The following is a 27,816-nucleotide window of genomic DNA, read 5'->3' on the forward strand; positions in this document are numbered from 1 at the left end:
CCAAATAAATCTGAAAGCAGAATTGAATATCTGTATTTTTGATTTATCTACAGCTTACAATGTTTTACAGGAGCTTTTAATAGCTTGTCTTCAGCTGTAAAAGTTTCATTCTCTAAACAGAGTTTCATTCTCTCAACAGCTCCAATAGTAAGTTGCATTAAAATGCAGCTGCATACACATGTTTACACACAGTTATATTTTCTCATTCACATTCCTTTCTCACAGGTGTACTTTTTCCACTATGAAGTAACTAAACTTAAACGTATCTTATGTAAGTGCACACATGTATAATGTCACTGGTAAAACAGTCCAGACTGACTAGGGGGAAAAACTAACAGAATGCTTTATCCGAACATAAAATAAACAAGTGACATAAAAGCAGTAATTCTACCCCTTGTACAACACCAGCACTTAAATTACAACCACCAGCATGATGGCAGTGAAAGCGACTATTGCAGTGTAATTCTTTTTCCATGACAGGAAAAATGTATTTTACTAATATTGTTTTAATAACCACACATTAACTTGTCTGTAATCAAAGAAATAACAAAGAACTGTATTTGTCCCATCATTTAGAGAAATTCATATGGCAACAGTCCAGAAACCACAAGTACCACTATTTCCATTTCAGTTAGGGAAGCAAAGGAAATGTCAGTTTTTTCAGATTCATATTCTTAGTTCAGGAAACGGAAAAGTCTTGCAATGTATGGGATTCTTTCAAAAGATAGCAATTATTTTTAAGATAGGGACAACTGTTTTGAAATTAATTTAGGGAAACTAAAAAGGTAACATCCATATTTAACACAACTGCATAAGTATTGCCATATAATGCTTATGCAATATTAACAGCTGTGTGCAAAATAAACTTTTATGTTGCAGATATCACATTCATTTTGCTGTTCATTCACTTACAGAGCTAAGTAGAAGGTTCTTGCTATTAATTTAAGAGTAAACCAGGTAACAATGGCAATTCTGAAATATTTCTAAAACATTTCTTGTACCTATTGCACGTTCAACCTTCAGCGCAGCCTAGCTCCCTTGGCTTAGTAAAACTAACAGGAGAGGAAATCCCTAGCAGCCTTTTTGTTATTTTTTAAGATTTTCAAAATTAGCTGCCAAAACCTTCAAACAATACATAAAAGAGCTCCCCCTCCCTTTGTGCTCAACCAACATCACACCTTCACCTTTCTTCATTAGGAAAGTGGAATAAGCACCAGAGCTAATATTTTTTTTTCCCCAGGAAAAAAAAAAAAAAAAAAAGAGATCTAAGTGTTTGGAGTAAATAAGCATTGCCAGAGCCCAGAGAGGACCTTTTATTTGAAGTGAGCTTTACTTACACACTAAGGAAGGCCTGACAGACAAGGCAGGAGAAAATGGTGTTTGAGCACAACCTCAGTATTTGCTCACCAGGCTGCTTGCCTGCCACAGGCTTACCCAAACACAGCCCCTGCAATGTAAAGTCAATCTTTTCTGGCTGTCTCCTAGCAAACAGACGTGAGCCTGGGAATTCCTCATACATTCAGATAAATCAAGAACTTGACTGTTCAGAGTCTCAGCCTCTGTGGCTTTAGAAGGAGATGTCAGAGTTTTGCAGAAGCCCCTGATTTCACACTACTTAGACTAAAATACAGTTATTGCCAATTATGCCAGTCACATAATTTCCAAAACTCTTCACCAAGTTCGATATGCTTCCGTTTGATCTGCTACTCTATGGGAAAAACCTTGAGACAAGTCTAAACTACCAAACACCTACGTAACATTCCCCTATGGATTTTTCTATGCTATCTCTATTCCTTTTGTATTATGACCAAGGGTTGTGAGGCGTGTCTTCTCAAAAAACTGATCTGGCGTTTCCTACTGTGCACAGGTTCCCTGGAGCCGTGCAGTTCTGACTGTACAGTACAAAACTTGTGTTGTCAGTACAAAACTGCAATTGCAAACCTTCTTGATCAATGCTTGACTCAAAAAAATCCTTTAGAAAAGCACACGGTACAGAAACATTGCATTACAGTTGTAATACAAACCCACATAAATTGCTTCTCTGCATGAGGTCCATTTAACAGACCAGATTTTTATGCAGAAGATGACCTAGTATTGACCACCATATCTAAGGTGAGGTACTTGAGTGCTTTTCAAGCTTAAGGGTACCTCTTGAGATTTACATTCAATAAATACAGCTGGATACCTACTTAAAGATGGAGGCACCATCTTCTCCTCAAGAGAATACTTTGACTAGATTACTTTATACATTCTGTGATGTATGTAGAAATTCAGTCGGACAATATTGATTTTACCATTTTATCAAATTACTGAACAGGCTACACATGCTCAGTTTCAAGGAGATTCTTTGGAACAGGATTTGGTTCTCTACCGTCTAGTATCAGGTTAACGCTCTTCACACAAGAATTAAGGAATCTAAAGAGGATCAGCTGCTGAAATGTATTTAGGAGTACAGTATCTTTCCATACCCAGGATTTGAGGATCAGGATTCTGAAGCAGCAAGACTCATAGCAGTCTGCAAAGGAAGCCAGGCTATGAGAATTGAGAGAACACTAGTCAGTGTTGGTCATTAGAGACTACAACTATGCAGTTGGCTTTTTTTTTTATAACCTGGCAAAGAGGAGTGCCTGAGTATATGCCAGCAGTACCACAGCTGTACGAAGTTAACACCAGCAAAGCACCTCCATATCAGACATGGAGACAAGGAAACAGCAGCTGTGGAAGATTCCTGGCAGCCTCAGGCAGCAGCAGCTGCACAGCCATTCCATGGCTCCAAGGGAAATTTGGTCCCTTTGCAATTCACTCCTTTCCAGCTCTCTCAATTGCACCACGTACTTGTTCCAGGGCACGGGCATTGGCAATTTTAATGAACTTGAGAAATCTGTTAACTACCAATCCACTGAACCTTTATAGCAAGTGTTCAGATATTAAAACTGAATATTCTTTTTATAATTTTAAATCTTACTTCACAGAACAGCCTTGTTTAGTCTACAGATTTAAGAGTCACTGGCAGATATCATTTTAAAGAGCAATGCACGCAAAATGTACTGACCTTCCCAGCAAGAACTCACAGCCCAGCTACTAAAAAAAAAGACCAGCCTCAGTAAGGTTGCTTCATTTGTCAAAAGATATTAATCTTTGCATATACCCTTTCCAAAACAAGTAGAACTCTACTAGAAAAAAAAAAAAAAAAAATCTTTCTCAAAGAGCTTACTTTAGAAACAATGCCAAAAATAATCTAACCTTGAGGGAACCATCCCACTGAATTTCGCATGACTTGTTCTTCATACTTGTATGACACATCCATGTTTTTCCTCACAGTGGACAAAAAAAACTATCACATGATCTGGTCACAGTACTCAAAGGTACACAGAGTTGCTGCTACGCATTAGAAGAGACTGTAATACCAGCCAGCATTCCTTCCACCTTTCCAGTACAGCTGAGTGTCAGTTGCTGGGCAGGACCAACACTTTGTGCACGGTGAATGACTCTGAGCTCCTTGGTTACTGGCACAGTATAAACCAGGGGTGAGAGCAAACTGCTCACACATATCAAGGGGAAGTGGGCTGGGAGGAAGGGAGAGAAAGAAACCTGGAATGCTTGGCCCAGGGTCAGAGGAAAAAGAATTTCAGAGCTAGGTGGCAATTTTAAGAGGTAAGCGCCTATTATGCAAACATGTGCTTATCATGTTCACCCACACACTTCCTCTTCAGAGATTAGTTTTAATCCCAAAAAATTTTCTAAATTCAACTCCCCACATGCTTGCACAAGCTTGTTTGCTGGCTTGAGCATGGTGGCTACAGCAAGTAAGGATAACCAGATGGGGGCAATGCTTTTCTTTCAGTGGCACTGATGATTTAGGCTCACTTACGAGAACATATGTGTATAATGTGTTTATTAGAGTACAAAGTGCAAAAGCAACAGGCTTTACAGGACTAAAGAGAAACGTTTTAAAAATGCTTAAGAAAAAGCATGCAGTGTATAGAATATAACTAAAAAGGCAGATATGCAAATCATAGGGATAAGCATTATGCACAACCTCTGCCTCTGATTTTTCTGTACAAAATGTTATTGCTGAACTAGTTTTGAATTCTCACAAAATAACAAAGCACAAACAAAGGGCTGTGTTCAAAACACAAACTGAAATTCCAGTTCCCTACATAAAGGACTTTCTTTCATTAGGACAAGATGGAAAACAAGTCAGTGATTAGCACTTGTTGCGGTGTGCTGTCATGGTGTGCCTCAGTTCCCTTAGTTTCTCCCTAAAGTTTCCTTCCCCAGGTGGGCTGTCAATCACCTCTCTTTTCCCCACCCTTGATCCCTGCTGGGCAGAAATTCCAAGGAGAGCGTTAAGTGATTGGTAGGTTCAAAAGATGCTCTCCACCCCCTGGGGCGCCACTGGCCCACCCATGTGTCCCCCTCACCTGAGATCCCCTCCCCCCATACCTGCTTAGTGCTCCCTGTGTTCCCTCCCCTGCCCCTCTCCCCAGGTTAAAGGGCAAGCAGACCACACGGTCGGGAGGTCTGTTGGAGCTGTTGCAGGATTCAGAGGCCATGTGACCCAAAATAAAAACTCTGGATTAAAAACTCTCCATCAGGACCCACTCCTTCTTCACCTCACCTCAAGGGTTTCTCCAGCTCAGGAAGGCCTGAGGAATGACCCTCGCATCAAGAGCAAGCTCCAGCCACAAGCACTGGAGCTCAGGACGTGCCCGGACTTTCCCCCACGTGCCCAGCTGTGACCACATGTACTGAATAGCGTCTCTGGGGAGAGACACACAGGTGCAGCTATTTGGTTCAGCAGCTGGGACCAGGCAGACCAAGGCAGTCCCATTCAGTAATATTGGTAAACTCCAATAAGTATTCTAATTCAATACTAAAACATAGTGGGGTACAATTGGCAAAGGCACTGATGGGCATTTTCCCATGTTCCTTGTTGAATGACTGCACTTCTTCTTTCAGAAAAAGTCAACAGTTCAAAAACATCATTATCTGCTATGACTTTCCTCACAAGTGCTGCAGTACTGAGCTCCTTGCACAGCCACTGTAAACACTGAGCAAGAACATCAATGCTCTTCAGATTATCAGCCTGAGAGCAGTCAGGCTTCTTGTGCACAGAACACACCACAAAGATTCCACAGCCATCGGGAGCTAGTTTCCAGGTAAACATATGAGTGACGGCAGATAAACCTGTATTCCATTAAAATGGCAGCAGTGAAAACCTTTAGAAGGAGATAATTCAAGGAAAACTCTGTTGTACATTACTGATTCTGCACAGTACTTCACAAAAGCCTCATGATTATAAAAATAAAATAACAGGTTCCGTTAAATTTCCTATGCTCACTCCTCCTTATATTTAAAGGTGGAAAGAAATATTTCCCTCAGGGAAGGGGGGCCCAGTTCATAATTTCTGGGTTACACCCATTACTATTAGCTGCAGAATGAAATTATTAGTGACAGGTTCACTAAATTACCTCTTTACAGAGGTCACTGGAGCTTCCTAGAAACCTAAAACTGCCACTGTAAATTTAGCTAATAACAACTGAGTTTTTGAAACCAACTAAATTAGAGGTAAACATAATAAAGAACCTGCTTTAATACCCTAATCCAGTCATGCAGTGTAGTACAATACATTTTCGTTTCTCCACTTTGAAGTTATAAACTGAGAAATAGAAGAGTTTTGGCATGCACCACTATTACATCAACATTTTATATCCACAGATGTGGATATAGAATTTCTATTGATTTTAAATATGCTCATTTCTCTTTGAACTATAACACAAATCAAGAATAATTTTTCTGGCAAGTACACAAACTATAGCTTGATTAGCATATTTAAAGTAAGATTATACAGAGGCTTAAAATAGGATTAAAAAAAGCTTTCACCACGTAAAATTTTATTATGAAATGAATCAATTTTGCAATGTCAAGCATCTGGAAAAAAAAGAAACCACATGTACAAAAACCTTACTTTCATTCTATGTTTATTAGCACCATTTCTCAATTATTGATGAAGCACCTTAAACAGAAATTGTGCACCACTTTACACTTAGTTCTGCTTAATCTTCCAAGACAGTTCGTAAACTCTGTGCTCTGTTTCATGTAAAGTACATACAGAGTCCTCAAAGTCCAGCCTGTGTTTCCCCCTTCCAAGGAAGTGACCTCACCACCAGATTATAAAGTCCTGTTTCTCTTACTGGTGCTCTCTGTTGCTCTGGTCCTGTAAATTTTGCACACCTAGGAATATAAAGGATGCTCTTCATCCCAATCCAGTAAAGAGCTGAGGAGTGAAAAGTCCACTACTTGGTGAGAAACCTCAGCTTGAAATCCTTCAGCTGCATTTCAGTATTAAATCCAAGTCTTCCTTTTCTCAAGGTTATCACACAGCTGCCCAGCAATTATATCCCAGCTTTGCAGGGCATATGCAGACACTGGTGTGGTGCTGGGACACTGGGGCGCTGGCAGGAGCAGCACTGGGCAGAGCTCTACTCCCCAGCATATCAGTTTGCCTGGCTGCTAGGGCCACAGAGTGACTGGATGTCACATTTGCTTACACTAAGCTCTCCACTCCTCCCACAGGCAATGAAAGCCTTCATCTCTGCTGTTTCTCCCAACTTCTGATCTACTTTGTCAGAGGTTACTTCAAGAACTCCCAGAAGTAATGCCATTCCAACCTAGCCAAAGCCATTTTAAAATGTCTGTTTTTACACAGTGTAAAATAAACACCTTGAATTCTGCTGGTTCATAAAGAATTGATAGGTAAAATGGGCCTATAACTGAATTACTGGGAAAGAAATGGAACATCCATGAAACAGTCCTGATAAGTCTTACACCAAATGAGGGTCACCTGTCACAACTGAGCCCTGTTCGTTACTATTGAACAGAAACCTAACAGAGTTCTTATAGTCTCACAAGCCTTAAATAGATGTAAAACATCCTCTGTTATGATTTATTTTATCAGTGGAACACTACTGTGCAAAGATCATAGAATCCTACTGACCCTGAGTTCCATATGAGTTCCATGGAACTATTACCAAAATTCCACAGTTGCCACAGACCTTGAATCTGAAGAAGACTGATACTGATTTTAAATTAAGAGACTAACCTACCATAGAGTGCAAGTTTATTGGTCAAAATCCAGTTTACTATTAATTTGGTTCTCTTTGTAATTCCTTTTTTCTGCTTACTATTGTAAGGGGTTTTGTTTTAATAACTAATATATCTCATGCAGCAACTAGACATGCCCATAACAGATAAAGATGCAAAAGGCTGGAAAAAGAGCTTGATTAATCAACTCTAAGATTCAGTATTACCTTTTGTATAGGACGTATCTGATTCTGAACAAGGAAAGCAAACATGCTCCATGCTGTGCTAGTCTCTGCATCTTTGTGGTAGAGAGTAAGGCTGTATTATTCCACTTCCTCTTGGCACTGGGTGTCTAAATTGAAAAAAATTACCACATTCTCCAGTGTCTAGGTTGGGCAAATGACCTCACAGGAATAAGAATTTCTTTGCATTGCTTTAATTCAGAATTTGCAGAATACTCTCAGTAAGAATAAGCCAAGAAAGGACAGGCATTTAAATACTGAAATGTTTCTCATCCTGCTAAAGAAACTTAGCAGTAACAGTATTAATTTAAGTAGGGTAACTGAAATGCTGAGAAAGTTTGCAAGGAAACCGAGGCACTGAAGTCTTGGAGTGGTCTAAACTATCTCCAAATATTAATTCATATTGTATTTCAGGAGTCCAGCACCTTTTGCAGAGCAACTTCTGCTAATCTTCAGGTATTAGGTGATCTAAAATTCAACAAACTCTGTCAGGGGCTGTGCTGAATTATCTGGAAACTGTAAAAATCAAAATTTAGGAAGGGACATGGAAAAAATATTATTAAAACACAACAGTGATGGTAAAGCTTGACAACTTTGCAATAGAACTAACTGGAAACCTGCCTTTTATGAAGACCCATACAACCTGAAGCAAGCTGAGTGAGAGCTAAGAGCCCTGAGGCATCAGATAAAGCCACCCAAGCAGTCTCCTATCTGTGGAGGTTAAACTCTATTTCCTTCTACAATGAAATGCACAATTTTTTGTTTTAGCTTTTAAATTAATGAAAAATAGAAATCAAATTTCAAAACACTTCTTTCCAAAAGTACAGTTCTCTTTATCCAGACAACTCTATATAGTCTCTTTCTGAAAAATACAGCATTGCTCAAAATGAAATTTAAGTATTATTTGGAGTTGTCTTGCATAAACACAAGCCAAATATCAGCTTAAGTTACTATAATGATCCTTATATAGGTTCATAAGTCAGTCACATGGCAAATTCTGGCAGAAACAGACTTCAGTCTTTGGACACGTTTAGGTATTTGAACATGGTGCCAAAAATCTCCCAAAGATAACTGAAAAACACTAGGCAAACTGGTTTTAATATCCAAAGAGTTACTCCAGCTCAAATGAACTTATCAAGAATACATTTTTCTTGCTATGCAGATAACAGATTAATATTTCTGCTCAATATCAAACAGCTGTTGAAAACAACAGATGCTGAAAACTCTCTAAGAGATTCTATAAAAAATCTTTTAGAGCAAATTACTTTGCAACCTAAACACCATAGTTCCTATAATTAAATCAATTTCTATGCCATTGTATTAATTTTAGTTTACTTTGTATATTCATTCAACCTACAGCCCCTGAGCTTTATATTTAAGAAGTTCTCATCCCAGCAGTTGTCTTCCATAAAGAGCCCCGGTCCCTTAACAGTGCTAGTATTTGCTCAGTGAAATATTAGTTCCTGCAACCTGTCGGAAAGGAACCAAACAACAACACACTCTGGTCTGACCAAAAAAACCCCAAAAATCTAAACCAAAACCAACAAAAAACGTAAAGAAGAACAAAAAGAACACAGTTCCAAAACTGGATGTTTTATTCTACACAGACGATTCCTGCTGATTCCGTATTCCAAAGTTAAAAATTGTAACGTTTCACCAATTTACCAAAAAGCTTGTGTTTTTTTCACCCAAGGCTTAAGCCAAATGTGTCTCAGCACTGGATCCCAAATTTTAATTTCCTTCTACTTCTGCTATTGTTATGACAGCACTTCTAAATATTTACCCTTCCCAGATTCCTAAAATGGAAGAAGTCAGGGCTCTTTTGTAGTGCAGATGATTTGCACAGACCCCAAGTAGTGGAGAAATTCTCACGCTTTCGTAAGAGGGAACTGGATTTAGGTGACACTTTGCTCCTGACAGGGGAAAGTAATCTTTAATAAATTTAAATTGAAGGATCTTTCCAACATAGAGGGATTATGTAGACCTTCCCTATGTACAATTATAAACATTAAAGGTATTAGGAAACATTCCTTAGAGAACTGCAGATGTACATTTTCCATAAACTGTAGATGTGATTAAACTGCATCTAAAGCTGGAAATGTTTAGTTCCACTTAAAAATTAGTTTTCTGTATATGTCACTTAAGTTTATCTTCTGAAAATTTAAACTGTCATTATAGATAAGGATTCAGTAAAAGCTTAATCAAAAATGTGAAGGCAGTACTAACAAAACGCAAGCATAAACAACATGAAAAAGAAAAACGCATTTCTATGCCTACTGAATCTTTTGGAGTCTTCATAGGAGCAACTGAGTCCTTGGTATCAAAGAGGGAAATCAGGTTGGTCTTTGCTGGCATCACATATTCAGGAAAATGACCTACAAGAGAATTGCTCCATATACTGTTTATTTATTAAATCAACACCATAGTCTAGAAAGTCATGCTACAGTAAATCTAATGGAGATGTAAACATGTAAGATACTACAGAGTCATCTGAGACAAACGCAGTTTTCCTACTTTTGTAAGCACATACGGAGTTTATCCTCCTACTTAACAGAAATCTGTTGCTAAGGATAGACAGAAGATTATTTAAAACTTGCTAAAGCCATTGATCGTGTCATTTTAGCTGAAGCTGTGAATAAATGTATCAACATATTATATTATCCTTTATTTTGAAGTTGTCAAATTACTCACTCTAACTAAAGAATATCCTTCCAGAAAATCTTTGTGAGCACTGAGCCTCTTGTTATCAAAGTAAACATTTCTTAATTCGTCTAGTCCATCTAATAAAGTTGGATTTTTCCCCCTTATGGATGTTGAAAACTTGGGGGATAAGAATCTTAACGAGATCATTATTTCCACATATTACAGAATTCCTTAAGAATCCATACAAGTGCATTAGTAACGGACAGAAGAATATAAAGAAACTTAAAATAAAAGTGGTTTTGCACAGTGAGAAGCTACAGTTTCTCAATACTGGACTCAGAACACATGGGCAAATCAAAAAAGGAGGGAAGAAATCAGAGGCTGTTCCAATCTGCTTTTCAGTCTAAAGTGGCAAAATAACCAAGTCATAATTTTTTAAAAACAGGACAAAAAATATTTCAAAGGAATGGCTGTTAGTGCCAAACCCACTTCACACAGTTCCACTAGTCTATCAAAAGCAATCTCTCCTTATACTCCTGGTACTGCACCATTCCTCCTCACTTCACATGGACCTTTGCTTCTTTCTCATCTCCTGCTTCTGTTTTTATCTCTTCTGGTCCTGAATTTCCCTAATTACAAAGCCTTCAAAATCAGAAGAATAAGAAACTTAGATGAATAATTTCTAGAAGCAGCAGTCTAGATAGGGAAGAGGAAATCTGCCTCTGTCCTGCAGGAAATCTCCCTGTGTAGAATACCAATCTGCATAAAGACCACTTATCACTGCAAGCAGTTTAGATGTGCAGGACAGTTTGAAGAAATAAACAAGGAGCTGCTGTAGGACACAGGTTTCACAGACCCCATTAACCAGTTTCACCTTTTAATCATTGCAGTGACCTGTACTGTACTTGCATCTCACAAAACACTCAAGTGCCAGTCAACATAATGCTCCTTCATGAGCATTCCTTGAGCTCTCCAATTTAGGGTAAGATTATTTTCAAGCTATAACCCCGAAGGGAAAGAGCTGCAAAACAAAATCTGAAGTTTTGTTCATGAGACTAGGGAGAAACTGTAATATTCAAAGTCTTCATTAAAATGACTTTGTTTTTACAGACTGACTTCAACAAAATACTTCAGAAAATTCTTTCTAAATGGTTTTAACTTAACTGGCAAGTTACAATACAGTTACATGTCACCAATTTCAGATCAAGCCAGGCAACTACTTTAAATTCTCAAAAGACCACTGAACAAGCAATAGTTACTTATCATACAAGCTCCTATCTTTAGCAAATATTAAAACCCAGTGCTGGAACTTTAAGCTCTTAAATAGAACTTTAGAAATAACAGTGGATATTAACAAATTGCAGTCACTTATTTTTCTTTACTTTTTTTAACAGGTATAACAGTTGCTTTAGAAGTCATAAAAAAAATAATTATTTACCTCTCCCATTTAAAACTCATAGCTGAACAGTTAAGAGTTTCATGCATTAAGTAACACAGCTGCTGGCTTCAAAACCAGTAATTATGAGAAAATTTTAAGCTGAAAAAAAGGCTAAGCTTTTCATACTCTCCCAACTGCAGAAACCAAAGGTTTAACACTACTGAGGATTGGACCAAACTTTTTTATACTCTTTATTCTGCCTTTCCTGTTTATCTGACTTAAAAGGTATGCTTTTCCCAAAAACGCATTAAAAGCAGAGAGGTAAGACAGCTAGCTGAACTGGAAACTATAATAGCATTAAAGTTACATAGATATGCAGCAAATAAATACATTGCTAACACTAACTAGCAAGGTAAGAGTCCTATTTTCAGCTGGAAAACCAGTTTTAACCTGCTCCTTAAAGGTAAATTTGCAAAGGAAGAACAGTCTTAAAATGGGAAATATTTAGAGAGTTAGCAGTTCTGTGTACATAATAAATAACATCCAGACAACAGGCCACAGATATAATCCTTTCCAAACAGTGTGCTATTCTCAGGAATCTTGCCCTCTGCAATGCAGAATGTATGATACCAACTCTGGAGAGCAAAGGCAAAGGGGAAGAAGAGAAAAAAAGGCACCTAGAAAGAAGCAGCCCAATTTTAGGTGGGATGATAACCCACTGAAATCTGCTGCATAAAGAGAAAAAGCAATTTTAATCAGCTCTTTATTACTCTTCAATAGAAGATTTTAATGAAAATGAAAATAAAGGACTCTGAAAAAAAATCCAAACTCAAGCTACATAAAAAAAGAGAACATGTTCACAAGAAGAGATGCAAATATTTATTTCCCTTTCTTCTAATCATCAATGCAGACCATGACATTCTAGGTCTGTATATTCTATAATCTAAATCTCCATCGATGATCCTCACTAAAAGCAAGTCACTTTCTGGTTCTGGATTAGTAACCTTGAACACGAGTGGGCTGACAACTACAACAGCACCTTCCCAATACAGCAGAATTAAAATAATGAACTTCCCAGAGCCTGCACAAAGCAACCCCATCCTTCCATACCCAGCCATGAGTGTGACTATTGAGAACCAGCTGACTGCACACAGACTGAAGTCTCTGATCGAACTCCGGCTCATGTGTTACATTTTATGTACCTCAGGCAAGTGAAAAACTTCATTAGAACATTCCAAACAGGTTTCCAGGAGCAGCAGCACACTGAATTAGGGGCTAAAGGAAGAGGAGTTGTCAGTTCTAAGTGTACCAGAAAGAAAAACAGGAACACACTTCCTGGTGCTTTTAAATTACACCTCAAGAGCTTTTGTTACGAATAGCTGCTCTGAGTTGTGAAAACTGCAACCTTGGAGGGCAAAAGTCAAAGAAACCCTACTGGTTTTCCCTGGATTACTCACAGAATTAATAAGATCATTTGGAAGGCAGCCTTGAGGTTATCTGAAATCTCCTGTCACATCACATGCCCACAGCAAACTTTTTCAATATTTCTGCTTGCAGCTCTTTAATGAACTGCAGCACTGAAGCAGAAATCCTCTTGCCTGCTAGCAGGTCGTACTGAAATGCAATTTGGCCACCCACGTGTTTTGTGTTTCCAACAGCAAAGTTACCAAAAAAAAAAAAAAAACCAAACCAAAAAAACAGCTAAGTCTTCAGCAGTTTTCCACTATGTGATTCAGAAATGGCTTTTTCAAGCATTTAGTGCAGGTACCATTGAAAAAATAAGTGTCAAAACTTATGTATCAATATTATTACTGACAAAATATGCAAATTCTCTTGATCTTTCAGTACATAATCAAATAGAACATTGTCTTAAAGTGTCATAGAAAGTGTTCCTTCTTCAAATATTCTTTAAACCATAGCACTGGAACAGCTGCCCAGGGAGTTCATGGAGTCTCCCTCTCTGGAGACACTCAAACCCCACCTAGACATATTCCTGTGTCACCTGCTCCAGGTGACCCTGCCTTGGCAGGAGGTTGGACTGTTGATCTCCAGAGGTCCCTCCCAACCTCAACAAATCTGGGATTCTGTAACAGGTCTCAGGTAGGTAGAAACAATCTGAACAATGCAAGTTTGAAGTTGAATTGAACTGTTTTGACACACAGAAAATCCTAAATATCAAGGGACCTAAAGGAGAATATGATTCAAACAGATTCTTATCAAGGAAGGAATTGTAAGATTTTAGCTACAGACATGTTTTCACTATACCATGTTTAGGTACTTCGAGGATTTTGCCCAAGCCACTATTTGTGCACAAGTACCTCATATTCTGAGCACGTGGTTCAATGAAATTCCCCACAAAACAGCCATCAAGGTGGATATCAAAAATACAGCTTACCAGTCAGAAGCTCATTCATTCACTGTGAATTGGTGATGGGAGCCCAGCAGAACAATCCAAACTGGTATGGCCACTACAGGACACCTCACAGCCACAAGAATAAGCAGAAACAGGTACAGATCTAACAAATAAAAATGACAGTACTTGTGGCAAAGCAGGATTTCAACTTGTCCTTAATGTGATGGGCTTGATCGAACACCTGGCATTGCTGGAAGTACATCTGGAAGTGTTACACATCTGAAAAACCTTTCTTTTGTCCTTTTGGACAAACTTTCTGAGAAGAAAATGAAAGGACTTGAAGGGGGTGAACCTGTCTGGGAGCAAGAGTAACATTAGAGAAGAGCGGAGACCGAATGCATGTCATCATCAGGTTGCAACCTAAGGGAATAATAAAATCCCCAAAACTTCCTTCCCTACCTAAAGTCAAAAAAGAGGCCAAAATCCCCAAAGCAGCCTGTCACACACAGGTAAGAGTCTGAGTTAACTTTTTTATCAATTTGAGAGAAACCAGCATTTGTGGAAGGATTTTGCTGGTTCAATCAGTACACTCATTGGAGACTTTAGATAATCAGGCATTGACTGTCACAGCTTAAAACAAAGTTTTGCAATATTTGACTTCCCCTCCTAAATTCCAGGCAATCCAAATGCATTCCAAGTAGGCAGAGAAATTAAGCATCTTTAGCCAGTCACATCTGTTTTACTTAAAAAGTTATAAGCAGCAAAAATTCAACACATCACAAGGCAGAGGGAGCACAGACATCCATCCAAATACATTTCTCTTGGTTTTCCGAACAGAAAGTTAAATCAGAATATGGAATGAGGTTGTGTCTCAATTGCTGTACATAAAACTTCATTGTCTTGAGAATGGTTAACAAGGAGAACTTATTGACCACTTGACCATGCAAACCTTTGCATATTTTTTTGCACATTAGAACCAGCCCTAATGCACTGAGATATTTTAAGTCATAAATCCTGCTGCATGACATGCAGTTTTAACAAATCCCATGAGATTGCTGTTGTCTGCTATCTGGGCACTGCTGATTCACTGTTTTCATCCATGTGCTGCAAAGATTGCTGTCACATGCAACATTCTGCATCCTAGTTCTGCATCTTGTTTGTGTTGGCAGGAACTTTTGCCTACTCTTGACAGAAGCTTAAGATGATGTTTACAAATTCCTTTGTCAGGGCAGATTCTCCCTTCTCCTCATACAACTCATGTCAGGGAGCAGGGAAGAAAAGAAGACAAGAGAAACAAACCTATTAATAAACTCTCAGACCAGCAAAGCATGGGCACACAAAATTTTGATAAGCCAAGTTACCAGTTATCTACACATTTAACTCCAAAGAAGATGGAACAAAGAACATCTCTTGCTTTTCCTGTACTGCTACACCATGAGCTTGGAGAGCTGCATGTCCTGCCTTGGACTCACTGATTTCCATCCAATTTCAACAGCAGCTCTTGGCCCCACTCCTTTTCTTGTAGCTTGTTCTCTCCATCAGTGTAGCAGGCTCAAGGCCTGCAAGGCCTCCTTGGAGGTCAGAAGCCTGAGCTAGGAAATGACAAGTCAGCATGACTGGACCTTAGCAGCCCCTCTCTTCCGCTTTTCGGACCCTGCTTATCTCTCTGTAAGCCTATAGGTCACTTTCCCCTGACCCTTACTATTGGACAGTTTCCCAAACCCCTGTAGGGTATAAAAACCCCTGACTCTGTCTGGTTCGGCAGAAGAGCTGTCACTGGGAACCTTCACGGAACACCCGAATAAAGAATCCTGCGGAACCTCACAGGGCCTTCTCCTCTCTTTCCCTGCGTCTGCTGCTGCAGCACCTAGCAAGCTAAAGAGCTGAAATCACTGAGCTGATAATCACTAAGAGCCGAAAATCACTATAGCTTGCTTAGGCTGCTTGAGCCTCCACTGAGTTATCCTGGCTCCGGCACCCTGCTGGGCATCAGCCCGGTGGGAAACCGCCGTGATACATCAGCAGTAACATGAACGAAATTTGCCATTTGAACACGTGGATAACAGCAGCTTGCCTGTCTTGGGCTTTCAGCTACCTTTAACTTTGGAAACTGCTAGGTACAAATATTTTTCTATCTGGATGACAGAAGAATGGATGATGCTTTGTAAGTTCAAGCAGCACAGTGTCAGCTGAAACACGCAACAGATGGAACAGATGTGCACTGGCTGGTGACATCCATGGCAGTAGGGATGCAGACAAGTAAACAGATGCAAATCATGGAAGTTATGGAAGAAAATCACTGTCTCGGAGAAGTCACTTAAAATGATGTGTGGATAATTTTGCATTATCTGAAAATAACAGTCACACCAATTTCCTCATCTGTCAATCTTGAAAAAAGACAGAAAATTTTACACTATGAAAAACAGGTGTCTGTCTTGGAACTACTGGTAACTATAGATACCCATCAGCTTTCTGATGGTTTTTTTGTAGATTTTTTTGAGCCAACCAGGTTTTGCCAATAGGCAAAGTTTCATCCTGCCATTACACAGGGAATCCAATGACTACCAGCCCAATATCTGTACAATTCCCTAAAACTTGCCGTGCAGACCCCTCTGTCAAAAAGGTTAACAATTACTTTTTTCCCCCTTTCGCGCTGCTTCACCAGTGACACCCTGTTTTGGTTTGTCTGATACTATTAAAATCTAATTTCTGCATTTTCTGGATGATGACTTCTTGTCAGAACTATGCTATCTTGGAACTTTTAGACCAGGATGCAAGTTTTAGACAACAAGATTAATAGGAATTATCATCACAATCTCATTCTCTCCACAAAGTAACTGGTATGGATTTATTATTTCATTTATTCTATCTTCAAGCAAAAATTTTCAAGTCTGAAAAAACATAGTGAAAGCAGACATCTACACTCCATATTTGAGTTTAGACATTACCAACAAAACAATTATCAACAAATGTCTACTTTAAATATTTATAAAGCTATTAAGAACAAAGAAAATTTTAAATGCCTTAACCTGAAAACAAGGATTGAGAACCCACAAAGATACCAAAGTGACGCCAGTGAGTCAGGGACAGACAAAATGACTCTGTGATTCAGAAGGTGAAAAAGAGAGAGATCCTTTATTAAGAGGTAGCATCCTTTACAACCAGGATTGCTAAAGTGAAATCTGACTGCTGTCAAAGTAAAAACCTTTCACACTATTAGTGAACTATGAATAGCAAACTCTGAAGGTACATATCAATAAACAACATGAACAGAAAGAAAGATAGTAATTGTTTTCATTATTCCTCTAAGTTTCCCAGGCCTGAAGCCTGGGAGAATTCTCTTTGACTGCACAGAGAATCTCCACAACAAAGCTCTACATATATGCATGTGAAATGGTTCAGAAAATAACTATAAAGCTTAGATACTAGGACTAGGAGAGGGAGATCTCTAGCATGCTAGCTGATACTCAGCTTCAGGCAGCATCCATAAAAAAAAGTTATCAGACAACTTTTTGACTGCTCATGCAAATTGAACAAATGACTTGATTTCAGAACTGATAGTAAAAAGCTTTACTTGGTGGAAACATCAGGAGTGATGGGAAGGGGACAGACTTGCCTTCAAAAATGACCTGATATTATTTCAGCATCCCTCATAGATTATCATTGGGCAGAAGACTCCCAAGGATGTTCCAGTCAAGGCCTCTATAATGCAGTTTGTCCTGGGTGTGGAAAGCCACATGAATTAGCCTTCCAAGAAAATGTAATTCCTTAGCTGAAGTATCTTGCTGATCTCGCCTACTACGTGAATATAAAGTCAAAACCCAAAATGTAATCAAATCGGTGTAATTGAAACAATCAGAAAGTAAATATTTGTGTGCAACTGATGGCAGATTTCTAATACTCTTAATACCTGATTAACATCAGGAATATGATCTCATGTTTATTCTTTAATTGATGTGGAAAACAAACTAGTACAAAGTATTTGTGCTCATTTAGGAAAATTACACCTCTGTAAAGGATAATCTGAGAAAGATCAGAACAGTTTCTCATTATCAGAATACCATGCCACTCACTTCACACTTTCTACATAATTTTTCTAAGAAATCAAATTTTTCTTAGAGTGAAACAGCAGTTGTACCTGGGTTGAAAGTAAACAGTCTGAACCAATCAGCCTCACTCATTTACTCAGCCTCATTTACACTGAGGGAATCTCAGTGTAAATTTTTAAGTGCATCTCTGCTTGGAATTTCAAAAAAATAGTTAGATATAAACCACTTCAAAGTGGGACATGTCTATACTGATCACTGAAACACACACTACTGCAGAAACGGAGCCAGTACTTCTAACAACATTTGAATAAAACATGAATAAAAAAAATAAGTCTGTACTCTACAGGAAGGATAAGAACAGACTGAGAGAATATCTAAGCAGGTCGGCTTTTCATTTTTTTCAGCTAACATTACTTACACCTGTATCAAAAGCTGCTTTGGAAACACCAGAACTTAGCTGTTGGCTCCAAATACTTTAACATAATTAGAGTTCTTTTAAACTTTAGTTATGCCATGCTTATTCACCCTTCTGTGCACCCTGCAGGGGACTGAAGATCCAGTTTGTCTTCCCTCTTGCTGACCTAAGGCAGCATCAGACCTCAGCTTGTCCTGCTGGAACTCACAAGTATGAAGCTTTCAAAGTCACAGATCCTCTTCACAAAAGCTAAACTGCCAGTATATTAATCTGTCTGGTGCAGAATTCTTTCCTCTCTGACTGCAAGCACAAGTAAAACAAGTGTTTAATCACAGTATTTGAGGAAAGACTTGGCAGCTGGGCTTCAAGTTAGCGGATGTTGTGAAACAATAGCTAACACGAGTAGTAGGGCAACTATCCACAGTTTAAGTAAAAAAATATTTCTATATGCTACACAATATCCATATTTTTTTAGAAGAAAAAGTGAAAATTCACTTGTCTTTATCCTAAAATAGAATTTCTACTTCTCAGTTTACTGGTTTTTTTTTTTTTTTTTTTTAATAACTAAATCCACAGTTCCTATATATCCCAATACCCAAACATATATTGCATAAAAAAATATTTTCTAGACTGAGGTGCAAAGGCTCAATGAACTGAACCTTTGCCTGTGATGACATCAGCCAGTTGCAAATAGAGTTCTAGGTACACTGTCAGAACTGAGAATACAGGCCAAAAGCCCTGGCTCCCTCTCTGGAGACCTTGACAGAAAACAGCATTTAGTGAAATGGGTGGCATACAGAAAGAAAAAATAATGTATCTTCCTCTTATAACAGAAATTCATTTGGATAGACGATCAAACAGGTCATAGCTTCATATTACCACTATGAGATAAAGGGTGGTTTTTTGAAGCTGTTTGTTTTTAAAATATAAACATACACACTCTTACAGTCATATTTTGCACAATGAGCTTTATAAAAAATCTGTCATATTCTGCAGCTTTGCAAACTGAGACCGTATGTGAGCATTATACACACAATAAAAAGGCAAGCTGCCTGTTCAGCTGAACATCTCTTCCTGCACATGGACACGGAAGCAGCTGTTGCCACTAAACTCACAGAGCTAAAATACGTCTGAGAAACTGCTCCATTCCCTAGGCACAACCTGTTCTTATGGACTGCAGCAGAGCTGGATGGGATAGAAAGTAGATGCAATTAGTGAAGTGGTTTGTCATTGTCCCTTCGTCTCCTGAAATGAGCTCTGCACAGATACTCATCCAGCTCTGAGAAATGAAAAGACAAACACAAACACCACTTCCTCCTGTAATCGCCAAACTAAGCAGAAACACAAAGTGCACACTTTTATTTTACAGCACAGCACAAACAAGAATTAGGCTTTTTGTACCAAACCATTAAAACATGCAATTGGCCCATCAGGTCACTGCAGGAGAATGAAGAAAAGTAGTGTCTGCAACACTGGCTTATACTGGAAAAACAAGGAGGTGGAAGGATGAGGCAATGGAAAGAGGGAAAGCAGTTTATCACCCCACTCACTCTCCTAGCAGAGAAGACTCTGAGCACTCAGGAATAGCAGGGAACAGTACTACAACTCATGACCTTTCTTCGAAAAAGTGCAGTGCAAAGTCTCAAAAAGTAAAAGTCAGGGAGGAGGCAGCAATCTGTAATTTCAGCACTCCCACTCCCAGCTTAAAACTTCAAGGCAGACCGATTGCTATTTCACAGTCTGCTGATTTGCTCTACTTTCCATGAATCAAGAATGCTTAAGAAACTCTAATCTCTGCTTAATGTCTCAGTCAATCATGTTAAAATTTTGCCTCTGGAATCCTGAATGTCATCAGTGGCAGTAGTGGGCCACTGAAAGTAAACACTCAACAAGAAAAAGAAAACTAAGAATCTCCTTGCTGGAGAAAAGTGACTCAGAAGTCTCTTTCCTTGAGGATTTTAAAGACAGGTTACTTTCATTTGCATGTTTTTAGACAGGCATGCACCTTTAGGAGGAGAAATCACATGTAAATCAATACAGAAATAACACAGTTCTCTCCAATATTTATCAGGTTAGGGGAAACCATTAGCAATACTGAAGTATATGTGTTTATGGAATAGAAAAGACATTCCTGCTTTCTGTACCTAATGAAATCATGTCTCTCATAGAAAGCAGCTATAATACTACACACTGCAGCATAAAAAACTGTAGGTATTTACATTTCTGTGACCAAAATATAGGAATGATTGTGCTGAATCAATCCACAAAATAAGAACTTTCTAAGCCTCAAAACCAACAAAATATCTGATTCTTCAGATAAAAGTGTGATTACCACAACATGGACTACTCTATAGCTTTCCCTAGGAATTATTTGTGCTGTAAGTCCATAACTATGATTTTTTTTTTTTAAATACTGTTTGAATAATGTTTCATTTTTGGAGTCTATGACATTTTTGAAGTAGGTTTCAGACATGACAGAGGTCCTATCTCTGCATCATCAGTTCTGCACCATGCAACCAAACTGTCTGATCTACAAACAAACTATGTCTCTTATAAACAAAGAACTGCAATTTTTGCATTTCTACAAAGCAAATAAATTTGTACAAGTAGTTAATGCTGGATGCTGCTTTCCCTGTCATAGAACTACTTCACAATTAAATGACTAAAACTGTCAAGGCTTACATGAACACACAGTATCTCTCTATTTAGGTGTTATTATGTAGGTGCAGTTCTACTTGGACAAGTAGAAGGTAAATATTCCAGCCACTGGCCCTTTAGAGATGTTGAATGGGTAATGTGAACATGGGAACAGAAAAGCACACACATTCAAGTTTTATTTGCAACTTTCACTCCCAGTTCTATCACCTAAAAACTTTATAAATTTTCCACTTCTACAGAGAAACCATGCCAGTATCTTCACCCAGACAAAGTACTTCTTTCATCAAATGAAAAAAGGTTAATTCCAGATTTCAAGTAAGTATTCCTACAGCCACCTTCATTACTTACCCAAGCAATGAGGTAAACCAAAGGAAAAAACCCCACCAAGTCAACAATTCCATGAATCACAGAGAAATTGTTTTGCTTTCACTGTACGGATTGATGTTTAAGCGAAGCATTGATGTCATTTTAGTGGCACACCCTCCCGTCCTGCAGGACCCCACCCTCCACAGCCTGTGCCCAGCTTCCATCCCACCCAAGCACATCCATTAGGTCTGCACTTCTGCAGCAGGCTGCACTTATATCTGCACTATATTTTAAATAATTTGTTTTACCTGCTTTTTAACAGAATCAAATCAGATATAACAATTACAAGCAGAACAATGAAAATAACAAAAAGATTCAGTAAAAAGAATCCTCAGTTACTTAATTGCTTTTCAAATCCCATACATTCAACTTTGCTGTTTCCAGTTCTTTAGAGATAATAATGGCTCATTTGACATGTTCTTATTTAAGAACATGTATTTGTAAAAATTTACCTTTAATGCAACTGCCACCCAAGACCTCTTCATCATTGTTCTTGATTGATTCAGGTCCTTCTCTCCAAGTAAACATTCTTGTCAGTACTGCAGCATCTTTCCCCAGGTCCCTGCTTTTCTTCTCCATCAGCATCAAGAAACCAATTCCCAATCACAGAATTTCCATCCACCCTCCATCCTAATTCCCCCTAGTAAAACAACACTACTGTCATTCTGACTCTCCCAGGTGTAGAGGGGAAAAAATGCCCATCCATATCAAAAGACACTGAACTTAGAGAAGTTATTTCCCTTGCAAAGGAGTGTGTTGTACTTACTAAAAGTTATATGGAGAATAACCACACAGAGAAGTTCATCAGCACTGGGGAAACTCTGTCCTCATAGTCTTAAAGACTTAAGAGTCTCACACATTCCTGACCTTGCAATTTATATTCCCACCTTACATTGTTTCCCCTTCAACTGCCTGCAGCTCCTGGGTTTGCACACAGCACCTTCATTTTCTCCCCCATAATTGACATGCTTTGAGCAAGATTCAGCTGCATGAAGCCACTGGGCATTTGACATATGGACATAACAAAGAAGGAAAGAGAGCAAAGCCTTATTACAGGCAGATGCTGCTGCTCTTACTGCAGCTTCATGCTCGGGAGTCTCATTAGAAAGAATATTGCTCCCAGTTGCAGCCTAAAAGTGGAGAGAAATACAACAGAAGCAAAGCAAGTTGTCTGCTCCTGACAAGGGAACATTCAACAAAAATCTAAATTTGGCACCTTAATGTCTTTGAAATCAATCCGCCTTTAAAATTCCCTGCTACATGATGCTAACCTTGGAATACAGCAAAGTTTAGTGCACTGCAAATTTTTATGGTTGTCAGGAACTTTTAGCTGCTCATACTATTAATGCCAACAGAAGAACTATTACATGTTAAGCTTTTCATGCCTCAGGCTCAAATAACTTCACACCCTCTGAGACAATAAGGTTCCATGTTCTTCCTCAACCTGCCTTTTCTCCAGCTTAATAATGGTGCGTTCTCCTCCTGCTTATTTTGTTCCTCCACACTTGCAAAAAACATCATTGTTCCAATACACACCCAGCACTCTGACAGGCCTTGTACAAATAAGGATTTCGCTTCTTCCTGCCTTCTCACAGTTATTCAGTCTTCTGCCATCTCCATCTCATCTCTCCTCAAACTACCACAATATAAAAAAAGTACTGAATAAATGGTACAGTGAAATGGTACTGAACAGCTCTTCCCTTTCTAATAAGGTTTTTAATGCCTTAGGCTAGATCAGATAATTCTCTTCATGTTAGTACTAGCACCAAGTTAGTATTTCCTTTTAGTACACCAAGACTATGGTGCTACCAAACAGTAGTAAATCTCAACTAAATATTCTCAAGAAATTAAGTTCTAAAATTAGACTTGAAAGCAGTATTTTTTTAAAACCTCTAATGACTATTAGAATGGGGGAAAAAATGGGGGGAAAAAAGGAAAACTGACTGAAGTGGTTTCAAAGAACAGTATAATTATAGATGAGCTTCTAGCATTTTATGATTACAAAAAGATGTTATCCTTCTTAAACTGAATTATGACAAATTTTTCCTTTTCAGGTGTAGAACAACACAAAACTGGTACTACCAAAATCTTCAGCTGAGGCAAGGTATCTTCAGCAAAATTTTTTTTATCTCTATTATGATCTTGTGGTCAGATGAATATTACATGGCCTAGCAAAACCAACTTTAATGTGAACATATTTCTAACCTATAGCTAAAGGAAACAAAGTAAACATTGATCTGCATATGTTCCTTTATTTCCATTGGCAGAACATGAAGGTTTAAATACACAATGTTCTCCACAAGCTTTAGGAGATGGGACAATTCAGCTAGTACATCCCAACAGTGAAACCACTGAAGAAATATGCTGGAGACAGAATATGGGAGAAGAGGAAAGGCAAACTGCCTTTCTGACCCATCCCAGAAGGATAGCAACTTTTCATTATTTGACATTTGTAAAAATCTTTCATTCAGGCATTCAAGTAAAACCTTCATGATATGTAGAATCTCTACATACACTCTACCTGGAAGGTGAATATATAAAGTGGAGTATAAACATACCAACTGTAAAACTGGGATGAAACTCTCAGATCTCTGCTTCTTGCTTAAGACAGAGTGATTTTTGAAGGAACAATTGGTTTTTGTCAACTACAGATAAATCACTAAGGTTATAACTATGCAAAAGAACTCATCAAAATTCAAACATGTTCAGATGAACTGTTCTGTAATTCTATCTGAGACGTTCTAGAGTTTTTTGCTAGAAGTGCTGGTTTTCCCTAGCTCAAATAGCTCCCATTTCTAATATTCTAAATGAAGTAATCTGAACTCTTTCTAATTGCTACTTAGGCCCAAATCAACCATGAGGACGAAAAATAAAACAGCAACACCAAAACCTAACACTGTTCTGGTAAACAGTACTTTTGGTACCCAAGCCGAGCAGTACCCACAAGAATGCAGTCTGGCCACAACGAAGCTCTTGATATCCAGTCCCTGCCTCCCTGACTGACTCCTGATCACCCAGAACATTCTAATAATTTCCACAGGTTTGCCCGAGACATTATCGTGACTACAAGGTGATACAGAATAAGCAATCTTCATCTTACAGCACTTTAACAATCTCCAGCTTCTCCCACAAATGCGAAGCTATAGATTATTTTATTTGTCCAAGACCAATACTACATGCTAATGTTTGTCCAGTTTCACTGCCATCATTTTTCAAGACCAACCAAAATATTTTCCCAAAAAGTACTTTTTAAATTAGGTCTTGTAAGCAATATATTAAGTTCTTTCCCTTAGAAGCAGGATCTCATTTTGTGCAAGTTTAAGATAGCAAAAGCCCACCTGAAAGTGCACATTATTTCTTGGGCAAAGTTAATTCTTTATAATGTAAGTATTAAAAGCTCAAAATCATGTTTCCTTTCAATAACTGAAACATCTCTTTAACAAAGCAGCAAACTGTAGTACAGCATGAACCTTGTCACTGTCTCCTTTTAGCAGAAAATTTCATTTCACTAGTACAAATTTTATTGTAACTACCTTCCAGTACTTCTCCCCTCTCAAAGTTTTCCTGTTTTGTAACACTATGGACACCCAAAATCTTGCTTTGAAACCCTGGCTTATGGCCAACTTGCAACTGATACTACAGTTTAAATACCTTCCTAGCAAAGTTCCACAAACTTCAAAACACTCTCGGATCAGTCATTAAAATGTTTTTGTTTCAGTTACAGCACTAACGAAAATCAAATGTCTACATTTATTTTAACAGCTTAATGGCCTAGGGACTTTGCTTAAAAGAAAGCTCTGAATCAACCCTCATTTACTTCACTGAACAGATTAGCAAAACAACATTGTACAGATACAGGATAATATTTTTAAAAGGTTTAATAAGACTCTTTCAGCTACAGATTCAATCAAGGAGGCCCAATTAATCGCCTCAATTTTCTTCTTCTAATGTCTTCAATTACAGCACACTCAAAACTATGCACTTTTAGCTGCAACTTTACAAGGCTCAATTTGCAAACAGGTTTAAGACCCAAAACTGATGTGCTACAGGATAGACTATTGCAAATTAAATAAGGTACAAAATACCAGATCCTGCCTGAAGTTTGAGCCTTTCCTAAGTGCCTGCTTGTGAAAGATATCACTGTACTATGCAAGTGTATCTCCCAGTTATACACGCGCCACGCCACGTTCACTGGACATGGGAATATTCAGGGTGGGAATTGCAGTGTGCTAAATGAAATGCTCCATACAAAGCTGCCTTTCAGCTGAGAGTCGTGACTTTCTGCTGCTGCTTTAATCCACACCTTCTACAATAAAGCCAGCAAATTCTATGCTGGTTTTGTACAGTCTTGGCAACACAAAATAAATTGGTGTTTCAGCAACATTTTATACCTAAATTCATTTTTGAATGCTTTGTATGTACTTCTCCACAGCAAAGAATACAAACAGTCTGCTGAAGCAAAACCAACACAAGCTGGCACAAATATCTACATTTCAGTAACAACACTGCTGACCATCATTTGTATCTCAAGATATTTGGAGCATGCATCACCTTGTTTCCAACTAGCTCTCACACTGTTCAACCGCACAATTAATGACAGCTGCTAAAAAGTCTAAAATATCAGGGAAAACAAATAAAAGTGTAACAGCAGCTATGCAGGATTGAGGCAAGCCAGGGTCTTTTGCTAACTATGAGTCATTATAACACATACAATACTCGAGTAATGTTAACTTGCACTTTACAGACTTCCTTCACCACCATTATAAATCAAAAGTTAGAGTTTCTTTCTGCAGGAATGTCAGTGCCTCTGTGCAACAACTGCTTCTAGGCCAGGAGGGTGAGCAGTCTGCCCGTGCACTTTCAAAGTTTTACAGACCTAAGGAATCCCTAGCAAAGACTTCCCAGTACACATGCCTAACATGCACATCCATCCTATTTAGCCAGAAAAGGAAAACAGAGCAAAAAGCCTGCTCAAGATGTGACACCAAGTGCACAAATGCTAATAGAAAAATAAATTTTAAATTAATTAATCTCAAATCAATTTTTTTTATTCTGCAAAATGTGTGATATATAGCAAGAAAGTAAAGGTTATAAATAACTGATGAACAAGTAAGTAAACTTGATAACACCCACTTTAAGTACATTGCCACTGTATTTGAAAGTGCATTTTACTTATGAACACTGGCATTCTTGCCATGCTTTCAAAAGTATGCAGAATTCTCCCTGTGTAAAAATCCTTCTTTCTAGCACAGCAAGATATCGAAAAGAGTGACTTTTTATATGCCTAATTCAGAGTTTCAAAAAAATCACATGCTTACAGCAATTCACTTGATTTCTCCATTTAGGAGGTTTTTTCCCCAGAAATTAGAATGCAGAATGCTGGTACTAAGTAGCTGATAATTGCTTTCCCGTTAATCCCAAAAGGAAGAGAAATAAATGAATACTTAAAATTAATACACTTATGTTTAAAAAAAACCAAAACCCAATGCAACATAATAGTCTTCCAAGGCCTTAGGTCTCTGACCTAGTCACGACTTTGTAGATGATGGACATCACATCAAGAGCACCACAAGCAAAGAATCCTTTCTCAGTTTCAGCTAAATTATCACTAAAAGCAACAGGAAACAAGATCAAATAGTTCAGCTATTTTAAAGAGAATGCAAAAACAGCTGAGAATAATTTCTTATTCTTTTATTTTGTAAATCCACATACCTGCTCTTTAGTACTTTGAGAAATAATCACAGTATGCTGTTTATATAGGTATTCTTTTTAAGTGGATAAGAGAAGTATTAATTCAACCACACCCTTCAAGAACCTTCAAAAATAACATTTCTCAGTATTAATTTTCTCGGACCCTGGCAGCCTTACAGTACAGTCACAGTCCCAGCCAGTGAAGGGGTCCTCATGTGGCGTTTCAAATAGATACAACAATGCCTTCATTTATTAAACTGACCATACCTGCCTATCACAATTTCTCTCAGGCATTCAGCACAGAAGATTAATAAAGACCATGTGGATCAAAAAAGCAATATCCCCTGAGAGCAAGAAAAACAAATTCCTGCAAGAACACAGTTGGAGTTAAATTCCTGCTATGAAGTACTGTTTGCACAAAGCAGCATAGAAGTGCAAATCACAAACTCCCATGAGACTCCCACATCACAGCTGCATACAAAGGGAACTTTTAAGTTTTAAAACCTAATGTATGGTTTGGGACAAACTTCTCAAATATGACTCTTTTAAGCATTAATATACAATCATTCCTCTCTCAAAGGGAAATAATTACACCAAAAGCAGATTACAGAGAAACAGCAATACTGAAAAATTAAGTCTCGTTAATTCAGAATATTAAGATTGATTTTTATGGCTCATAGAATAAGCTTCAATTCTTGCACACGACAGGGGATCTTTTATGTGAAATCACCTTGAGGAAAAAATAGATAAATAATAAATATTTTCCAGCAAAACAGTATTGTAAATCAAAGGCGACTCCCAACGAAGGGGAGAGAAAAAGAGGCATGTGACTCTATCATCAGAAGGCTAAATAATTACTTTATTATTCTATACTATATACATTGCATCTAAACTGAATCTGCCTTGCACTCAACTCTTGCTCACAACTGCACAGA

At 38.2% G+C, this 27,816-nt stretch overlaps 1 protein-coding gene and 1 long non-coding RNA gene across 13 annotated transcripts in view; one reads left to right on the forward strand and one right to left on the reverse strand.

Annotated features, from left to right (window-relative positions):
• DISP1 (dispatched RND transporter family member 1) overlaps positions 1 to 27,816 on the reverse strand; it is an 88,417-nt gene that overhangs the window by 45,413 nt on the left and 15,188 nt on the right. Inside the window, exon 1 of one of the 12 annotated variants that reach the window (XM_064414089.1) lies at positions 13,745 to 13,842. The exons of 8 other annotated variants lie outside the window; for them this stretch is intronic. Coding sequence is in view for 2 of the 4 variants with exons in the window: in XM_064414084.1 (XP_064270154.1) it covers positions 7,314 to 7,384 (71 nt within the window). In the remaining 2 variants the exon portion in view is untranslated. Of the gene's footprint in view, positions 1 to 3,243; positions 3,399 to 7,313; positions 7,411 to 9,605; positions 9,625 to 13,744; positions 13,843 to 27,816 lie in introns of those variants that run through there. 3 more of the 12 variants (XM_064414096.1, XM_064414084.1, XM_064414087.1) reach the window with 3 other exon arrangements.
• On the forward strand, positions 3,473 to 5,286 carry LOC135297002 (uncharacterized). The gene is made up of 3 exons (XR_010359019.1): positions 3,473 to 3,654; positions 4,639 to 4,846; positions 4,963 to 5,286. It is a non-coding gene; the product is annotated as an uncharacterized LOC135297002 (long non-coding RNA).

Source organism: Passer domesticus, chromosome 3 (genome assembly GCF_036417665.1).
Source record: "Passer domesticus isolate bPasDom1 chromosome 3, bPasDom1.hap1, whole genome shotgun sequence".
NCBI classification, from domain to species: Eukaryota; Metazoa; Chordata; class Aves; order Passeriformes; family Passeridae; genus Passer; species Passer domesticus.